The sequence below is a fragment of the Camarhynchus parvulus genome, chromosome 6 (assembly GCF_901933205.1).
Source record: "Camarhynchus parvulus chromosome 6, STF_HiC, whole genome shotgun sequence".
Taxonomy (NCBI): Eukaryota; Metazoa; Chordata; class Aves; order Passeriformes; family Thraupidae; genus Camarhynchus; species Camarhynchus parvulus.
In genome coordinates, this window is record NC_044576.1 from 34,573,445 (window position 1) to 34,582,716 (window position 9,272).

General features: G+C 57.1%; 1 protein-coding gene across 1 annotated transcript in view; it reads right to left on the reverse strand.

The window, feature by feature from the left end:
- Nucleotides 1-4,990, reverse strand: part of TCERG1L (transcription elongation regulator 1 like) — a 51,001-nt gene extending 46,011 nt beyond the window's left edge. Inside the window, exons 1-4 of the mRNA XM_030951767.1 lie at nt 4,937-4,990; nt 4,179-4,232; nt 2,540-2,686; nt 1,272-1,452 (exon numbers count right to left, since the gene is read on the reverse strand). Coding sequence (XP_030807627.1) covers nt 1,272-1,452; nt 2,540-2,686; nt 4,179-4,232; nt 4,937-4,990 — 436 coding nt within the window. The remainder of the gene's footprint in view (nt 1-1,271; nt 1,453-2,539; nt 2,687-4,178; nt 4,233-4,936) is intronic.
- Between the last annotated feature and the right edge of the window lie 4,282 nt (nt 4,991-9,272).

Consider the following 9,272-nt stretch of genomic DNA (forward strand, 5'->3'; position numbering starts at 1 on the left):
TATTTTTCAAACATTTTAAACATTGAAGTCTTTAAAAGGTGCAGGAACAGGAGGGGCTGTGGCTCCCCTGCCCAGACCCCCTCCCTCAGCAGCACACCCATGCTGTGATTCCCCAGCAGCCTGGGCGTGCAGCTGCTTCTGCGTGTAATAAATACCAATAAATGCTCTAATAAACAGAAATGAACTCATACCAGGGTTTCCCCACAGCACTGGCTCCTCCAGCTGAGCCCTGGGCAGCGCTGGCAGAGGAGAGGAGGCTGAGCCCCAGCTCTGCTCAAACACCAAAATACAGACCCAGGTGAAGGGGCCAACACGTGCCAGGGCACCCCCTGCTAATTAACGAGGCTGCTAACGAGCCCAGGAGCCAGGATCTCCTCCAGCACACTCTGAACCCAGCACTGATGGCAAACACCGCGTCCTGGGTGCTGCACAGCTCTGAAATGCAAGCTGCTTTTGGGGGAGCCTGCAGAAAGGGGAGCTCTGCTCTCAGCACCAGGGACAGCACCTTTGCTCGGAGGAAGGCAGGAACGACTGCCAGCAAGACACTAATTCCAATTCCCGGTTTAGGAGTGTATTTAGGGGCTGGAACATCAGTGGCACTTTTCTCCTCAGCCTTCTGTAGAGAACTGCTGTTTTAATTTACTCCTGCAGCCACAAAACAGAGATGCAGCCCTGCTGGAACGCATGGTCTGCTCTTGTCCAAGGATAAATGCTCTTTACCAGGTGTAAGTATCAGTTACCAAAGCATCACAGAATATTTACAGAGTTAATATTTATAACTTTAAGTTCTTCTGTTCAGTTATGCAGATTAATGGAACTGATTTCACAAATGACTGAGCGTTAATGAGATGATGGATCCACTGCTCCTCTCTCCTGCTGGCTATCTGCACAGACCCCACCAAACTCTGCAAATGAGCAGCCAGCAGAATCCTACACGGAACCATAGACTCACTGAGGCTGACAGCGATTTCTGTTTGAAAAATAAACTCAGTAGGTGGGGAAGGGTTGGTCCCTTCCTGGCAGGGGTCGCCAAGCAGTTCCAGAGCAGCCTGGCACAATCTGCTGTAATTACACTGGGCCCTTTCTTCCTCTCAGAGTCACTCAGAGGCTGAGCTGCACTTGGCCATCAAGGCTCTGCTCAAGCAAGGTTTGCAGCTGAATAGAAGTGAATCTCTGCTTCAGAGAGCAGCCTTGCTTCTCTGGGGGATGCATTAAGGGAAAACCACCGAGAAACAGGCAATACTTAATTATTGATGCGCTCATTTCCTGACCTGGGATCAGCTGAGGGGCCAGGACGAGCGTGGGCAGTGGCCTGGAGGCAGCAGCTGGCCTGGCTACAGCCATGGCCACTTGATTGCTCAGCAGCAGAGGCTTCTCAGCCCCCTGGAACAGCCTGGACTCCTCAGGCTGCACCCAGGCTGAATCCAGGGCAAAGGCATTGTTCAAGTAGATCTGTGCAACAGAAAGAAAGAAAAACGTTACAGGCTGAGATCCCAAACTCAGAAATACAAGTGAGAACAAAGTGTATCAGCTCAGTATTTCAACAGGCAGAGCCTCAGCTGAGGAAAACTGCCCAAGCCAGGGTCCCTCTGTGCTGAGGCTGAGGTGAAGTGACCACTTAAAAATTAACTGGCTTTGACATGACAGATCAGCTGCCGCAGCTGCATGGGAGGCCAGGAATCCCTGGAGGCAGAGCTGTCCTGACACAGCCACTCATGGTCCTGACACGGCCATTCCTGGTCCTGACACGGCCACCCCGAGTGACCCCATCAGCACCAGGGACAGCGGCCACCTCCCCAGCCTGGGGACACGGGGGTGAGGGACAGGGGAACAGGGCACAAATCCAGCTGAGGGACAGGGGGAACAGGGCACAAATCCAGCTGAGGGACAGCGGGGACAGGGCACAAAACCCGCTGAGGGACAGGGGAACAGGGCCCAAAACCCGCTGAGGGACAGAGCACAGAACCAGCTGAGGCTGAGGGACAGGGGGGACAGGGCACAGAACACACTGAGGGACTGGGGGGGATAAGGGCACAAAACCTGCTGAAGGACAGAGCACAAAGCCAGAGGTTCAGCACTCAGCTGGCAGAGGGGCAGACGTGGGGACCAGAGGTGGGATGGGGACATGGGACCCCGAGGGCCACCCTGGCACCAGGGATGTGGCAGTGCCCACAGTGACACCACTCTGCCAGCACCAGACTGTGGCACCCCTTTGGGACAGACAGTGGGAAAACCAGGGAGAAAGGGAAGATGGAAAACCCCCATAATCACATCTCGTAGGAAAATGAGGACCTTCTACTCAAAGGAATAAATATCAGTGACACTTTAGTCCTATTAAAACTTGAGAACAGTGAAGCTGCAACTGCTGCTCCATCACCTGCCCCTTCCAGCATTCCAACATTCCTCCTCCGCAGGGTTCTCCTGACAAACACTGACCTCTCACACCCCCGAACCCACAGCACTCTCTAGCTCATGTACTTGATGTACTCCAAAGAAAAAAAGCCCTAAAAACCGCTGGGCAGGCCAGGCTCGCACTTACTTTGCAGCTGGGCAGCCTTTTCTCAATCCAGCCCTTGCCGGCGTGCGGCGGCACCGCGGCGCTGTACACGGGTGGGAGCACCGGCACGAATTCCACGCTGGAAGAAGGGGAGAATCCCACGACTGGCGAGTGAGCTCCAAATATCCACTTCGGAGGGGACAAAAAAAAAAACCAAACAAACACAAGAGGAGGCGTTAACAAAAGGATTTTACCCTGAGTAACCGATGCTTTCCGTGATTTCCTAATTACGCGACGGAAAATGTCGGGAATGTCCCTTCAGCCCGCGCGGGGTTTGTGTTTCGCTGGGCACGGCAGGGTGGGAGAACGGCAGCGGTTCGCGAAGCCCAAAGCACAGCCTGGAGCAGGGCACACCGGCAGCCTGGGCTCTTCTGCTCACACCGAACCCTACAGCGCCAGCAGGAGCCTGAAAATGCGTCGGAGAGCCAAAGGAAACGGCACAAATGTATTTTTTCTCAACTTAAATTCGCCCGGCAAATGGGTTCCCACAGCAAAACCACCTCTGTAGGTTCGTCGAGCGGTCTCCCGCTGGGGAATAATTGATGTTCCCGTTTCATTAGAGCAGCACCGACTGTTTTCTCCCGAACCACAAGAGACGCTCGAGCTCGAAAAGGCTGGAAATCATCACACGGAATCGAGCGGACGCCACAGCGCTCGCGGCTCGCGTTTATTTTTACTTCTGTCCACCAAAAACATAAAGCCGAGGCAGAACTGCGCGCACGGCTCCGAGCCCTCCGCGGAGAGGAGCGAACACCCGGCTGAGGGCTCCGCTACTGCGAGCAGCCTCACGGCAGCAATTAATAATTGAAATATTCATCAGGGAAAGCACTGGCGCGACACGCTGGTTCCAGTGACACGGCTCAAAACTTTCGTCTTTATAAATATTCACAGAACGCTCGGCGGCGATGCTGCCCCGGCTGCCGGGGCGCGCCGGGAGCATCGCTCCCGTTCCGCCTGCATCAGCGGAGAGCGCATCCTGCAGCCGGCGTGGGAGGGACCCGCAGCCCCCCTGGCAGCCCCTCTGCCCCCGGAGAAATGCCCGCCGCACGTCTCCAGAGCCGCGGGAAGTGCCGCGATCCGACACACGCGGGGCGCGACCGGAGACCGAGCCCGCGGGGCGCGGAGCGTCGGGAAGGGGGTGCAGGCTGGGGAAGGGGGAATGCAGGGCTGGGGAAAGGGATGTGGAACCCAGGGAAGGGGGAATGCAGAGCTGGGGAAGGGGGTGCAGAGCATCGGGAAGAGGGGATGTGGAACCCGGGGAAAGGGGAATGCAGAGCTTGGGAAGGAGGGGATGCAGCGCCCCGAGGGAGAAGGATGAGAAACCCGGGAAGGGGGGATGCAGAGCCCAGGGAAGGCGGGTGGTGTAGAGCCCCGGGAAGGGAGCTGTAGAACCCGGGAACAGAGGGATGCAGCGCCCGGGGAAGGTGGGATGCAGAGCTCGGGAAGCGGAGGATACAGAGCTTGGGAAGCGGAGGATGCAGAGCTCGGAAAAGGAGGATGCAGAGCCCGGGCAGCCCCCGCCGCCTCCCCGCACCCCGCGGGCGGGGGTCTCGGTGCCGGGGCCGGCTCCGGGCAGCGGCTCCGGGAAAGTTGTGTCCCCGCACGGCGGCTCCGCCCTTACCTGGCCGTGCAGGAGCGGCTCGGCGGCCGCGGGCAGCAGCGGCAGCAGCGGGGGCTCGGCGGGGCCGCGCCAGCCCGGCCCGGGCCGCACCAGCGCGGGGGGCGGCAGCAGCAGCGGCGGCCCAGGAGGAGGAGGAGGAGGAGGAGGAGGAGGAGGAGGAGGCGGGGGGGAGCCCCGGCGGCGGCAGCGCCCACCCGGAGCAGCCCCGCGGCCGCGGGCAGCACCCAGGCCCAGGGCGGGGCGGGGGGCTCGGCGGGCGGCGGCCACAGCAGCGGCGGCGGGCGCGGGGCGGCGGCCGGGAGCATCCTGCATGGCCCGGGATGGGCCGGGAGCGCCGCGCTCCGCTCGCCTCCGCCGCCCGGCGCAACTCCGAGCCCGCGGCAGCGCGGGAGGCTCCGCCCGGCGCGGGGAGAGCGGGGCGGGCAGAGCGGGGCCGCCCCGGGGAGGGGCAGGGACGCGGGAGGGGCGGACGGACGGACGGGCGGAGGGAAGGAGGGGGCGCCGCCCCCGCTGGGAGCGCGGCTGTGCCGCGTTCGGTGCCGGAGCAAGTGGGATTCTCGGGCAAGTGGGATTCTCGGGTGATCCCCGGCGGCCGCAGGTGCGGAGGCAGCCCCTGCCCGCGGGCCATGGCAGAGGAAGCTGCGCCGGCACCCCCAAATTCCCGGAGCCCCCCTTAACATTAAAACCCTCCAGACCCCCCAACGCCTCCGACCCCCGGAGGTCCTCAAGCTCCTGGCCATGCCCAGAAGCCCCCAAACCTTCCCGAGACCCCCGATCTCCCCTTTCCCCAGGTCGTGCGAGAGCCGCGGCATCCGCGAGTTCAGGTGTCCCACGGCTGCCCCTCAGCCGAGACCCTTCCGGCGGCAGGGAAAATAGCATGGATTGAAACTGCCGGAGGACAGCGTTAGGTGGGATATCGGCTGGAAATTCTTCCCTGGGAGCGAGGGGACAGGGTGCCCAGAGCAGCTGGGGCTGCCCCTGGATCCCTGGCAGTGCCCAAGGCCAGGCTGGACATTGGGGCTGGGAGCACCTGGGACAGTGGGAGGTGTCCCTGCCATGGCTGGGGTGGGATGAATCCCTGGATGGACTTTAATGTCCCTTCGAATCCAGACCAGTCTGGGATCCTATGAATTTCCTGGCAGACTAGCAGAGAGGAGCCTGGTGCCACTGCTGCTACCTGAGGGCAGCTGCCTTGTCCAGCCCAGCCCAGCCCAGCCCAGGTGATTCCAGGGCTGACAGGGTTCCCTTACAACCAGTGGGTTTGTCCCTTACAAACCTGTGGGTTTATCCCTCACAACGTGTGGGTTTGTCCCTTATAGACCTGCGAGTTTATCTCTTACAGACCTGTGGGTTTGTCCCTCATAACCCATGGGTTTTTCCCTTACAAACCAGTGGGTTTGTCCCTTACAAACCTGTGGGTTTGTCCCTTATAAACCTCTGTGCTTGTCCCTCACAAACCTGTGGGTTTGTCCCTCACAAACCTGTGGGTTTGTCCCTCACAAACCCGGGGTTTGTCCCTCACAACCCAGGGGTTTGTCCCTCACAAACCTGTGGGTTTGTTTCTCCTGCTGTCTCCTCCCTGCTGTGGAATGAAGGAGCTGAGCAAGCCTCTGCTGACGGCATCACAGCTTCCAGCAGATCCAGCGAAAAATTAAAGGAATGAATAACGGCAAAATGGGCCAAGCCTGAATTCACACAACACACAAATGTTTCAGCTTCACGGTTTAAAATCATTGCAGAGGAGTTTGATTCCCACGGCAGCAAATAACCTTAATAAAGGTAATACCCTAGAAGTTTTGGAATCAGATGATGATGATCTGTGGCTAAGCACGAGATCAGAGAAATGCATTGCTTCTAATTACCCTGAGAGACACTGGGAGATGGAGATGGGAGTAATGCACAAAACGACAGAAATCAGATGAACAGAGGCTCACTGCTAAATGTTTCAGTGTGTGGCTGTTTGTAAAACTCAAAACCACATCCTGGTAATCGGGACTGAGCAGAGGAATGGAAACACAGTGACAAAACCAACAGCAAAAAAACAACAAACAGGAACAGGGCTGTTTCCTGTGAAATGCAGTGCTGCTCCAGGAGCTGGGCTTGGATGCAGTGGGGAAAAGGCACCTGGGGCAGCTGATCAGGGTCACCTCAGTGCACACCTTGGCCCTTGAATACTGCAAAGAGCACTCCAGGCAGCCAAAAAGCCAATTTAGCACTGAAATAAAAGGTTTAGACCCATCATCTTCATTTTTAAGTCTGAAAAATGAGTCTGAGCACTCCAAAGAGACATGCCTTTTGTTAATATCTACATTATGGATTTCTCTCCCTGAGGGCATTCTTCACCACTTCTCCTCCTGCCGGGGCTGTCTGCTGAGACAGTATCGGGCGATGAACAAACCCTCTGGTGCTGATGCACCAATGACTCAAAGAAGGGGCGCTGTGGATCGGCAGCATCGCCGGGAATCCCTTTAATTTGGAGTGCTGGCCACGGACAGCCCGGCTCCCGCAGCACACCTGAGGCATCCCGGGGAACGCTGAGCGCAGCTGCACCCGCGGCGCCTGTTTGAGCCTCTGCAGGTGCCAACAGCGCCCGGAATCCCGGCACAATCCGCGCTCTGCCAAGTGCCAGCGAATAGCTCCTTGTCACTTCCCGGTGATAAAATCCCTGCCCATTCCAGTGAACAAACCCCTGCCCATTCCCAGTGAACAAACCCCTGCCCATTCCCAGTAAATAGATCCCTGCCCATTCCCAGTGGAAAAATCCCTGCCCATTCCCAGGGAACAAATCCCTGCCCATTCCCAGTGAACAAACCCCTGCCCATTCCCAGTAAATAGATCCCTGCCCATTCCCAGTAAATAAACCCCTGCCCATTCCCAGTAAATAGATCCCTGCCCATTCCCAGTGAATAAATCCCTGCCCATTCCCAGGGAACAAATCCCTGCCCATTCCCAGTGAATTAATAAAATTCCTGCCCAGTCCCAGTGAATACATCCTTGTCAATTCCCAGTGGATAAATCCCTGCCCATTCCCAGTAAATAGATCCCTGCCCATTCCCAGTGAATAAATCCCTACCGAATCCCAGTGAATGAATAAACCCCTGCCCATTCCCCATAAATAGATCTCTGCCCGTTCCTGATGAATGAATAAACCCCTGCCCGTTCTGGGTGAATTAATATTCCGGGACAGGGAATTCTCCGTGCCCACGGCTTCCACCCCAGCACGGCGGCTGCTCCTGCCCTCCTGCTCAGCTCCTCGGAGTCTTGCATCAATTCCCTCTTTGGGGTTTGGGGATTAACCCCCATATCCCAAACCACAGCAGGTTCCCGTGGGATTGCCGGGTTTCCATGGGATTGCGGGTCTCCCAGGGGATTTTAGGGTTCCCACGGGATTTTGGTGTTCCCAGGGCATTTTAGGGCTCCCATGGCATTCCGGGGCTGCAGAGGGTGTCAGTGGTGGGTGCTGCAGCAGCTCCCGCTGCTGTTCCGAGCTCACGTCCAGCCCCCGCTGAGCAGAGCCCCAGGCAAACACATCAAATCAAAGATTGACAGAAAATGACCCCTTGTTTCGGCTCCTGGCGTGTGAAATCCCCGCTCTTTGATGTGATTTTTGCTGAATTCCATTGATTTCCATGAGCCTTGTTACAGCCCCATTAAGAGGTATCAAAAAAAGAAGAGGTAAATGAGGCGTAGCTCCAGTGCAATGAAAATCCCGGCAGGAACACCTGTGTGTGCAGGACTTGAGCCTCCCCGGAGCCCTTCCTCACTCTGGGATGGTGGGGATTGCCCTGGGCTCCCCAAGAACCCTTCCTCACTCTGGGATGATGGGAATTGCCCTGGGCTCCCCAAGAACCCTTCCGCACTCTGAAGGAATTGCCCTGGGCCTCCCAAAAAACCTTTCCCCCCCTCTGGGATGATGGGAATTGCCCTGGGCTCCCCAAGAACCCTTCCGCACTCTGGGATGGTGGGGATTGCCCTGGGCTCCCCAAGAACCCTTCCTCACTCTCTGGGATGGTGGGAATTGCCCTGGGCTCCCCAAGAACCCTTCCTCACTCTCTGGGATGGTGGGAATTGCCCTGGGCTCCCCAAGAACCCTTCCTCACTCTGGGATGGTGGGAATTGCCCTGGGCTCCTCGGGAACCCTTCCTCACTCTGGGATGGTGGGAATTGCCCTGGGCTCCCCAAGAACCCTTCCTCACTCTGGGATGGTGGGGATTGCCCTGGGCTCCTCAGGAGACCTTCCTCACTCTGGGATGATGGGAATTGCCCTGGGCTCCCCAAGAACCCTTCCTCACTCTGGGATGGTGGGAATTGCCCTGGGCTCCCCAAGAACCCTTCCTCACTCTCTGGGATGGTGGGAATTGCCCTGGGCTGCTCTCCCAGCTCTCCAGCAGGAGGTGACCTCTGCAGACCGGCTGGAAAAGGATTCAGCAGCATTCCTCCCGGAAAATTCCCTCTGTGGAATATCACTTTCCTTTTGACTGGACTCAATCAATTTGTTTTCTGGTATTTATACAATATTCACTAGCTGGTTTTATCCAAAGTCGGGGTTATTGATACCAAAACTTCAAACTCTGGTAATTTAAGAGGGAAAAACAAACTAGGGCTCACTGCCCTTCCGTTCCTGGGTAGCTGAAAGCAGAGCAGGAGGGCACAGGCAACACAGAATCCCGGATTGGTTTGGGGGGAAGGCACCCTAAATCCCACCAGGGACACCTTCCCCTGTCTCAGGTGCTCCCAGCCCCAGTGTCCAGCCTGGCTCTGGGCAATCCAGGGGTGCAGGGGCAGCCCCAGCCTCTTTGGGTAACATCTGAGCCCATTCCCTCAGATCCTCAGTTTCCTCTAATCCCGTTGGATGCAGAAGTTGAAGACACTTTTCATCTTTAACAGCAGCCCAGGTGCAGGGTAAGGCTTGGCAGGGTTTGCACACAGAAGGATCACTTTGGGTAGCTGTGAGAAGAAACAGAAAACATTCAAACCAAGAGAAATAAAAAAAAAAAAAAAAAGAAAGAAAAAGAAAAAGGCATCTTTTTTGTGTGCATGAGAGGAGAGGCTGGAAACATTCTCTTTGTGAATTGGAGAATAAAGAGCACAGTC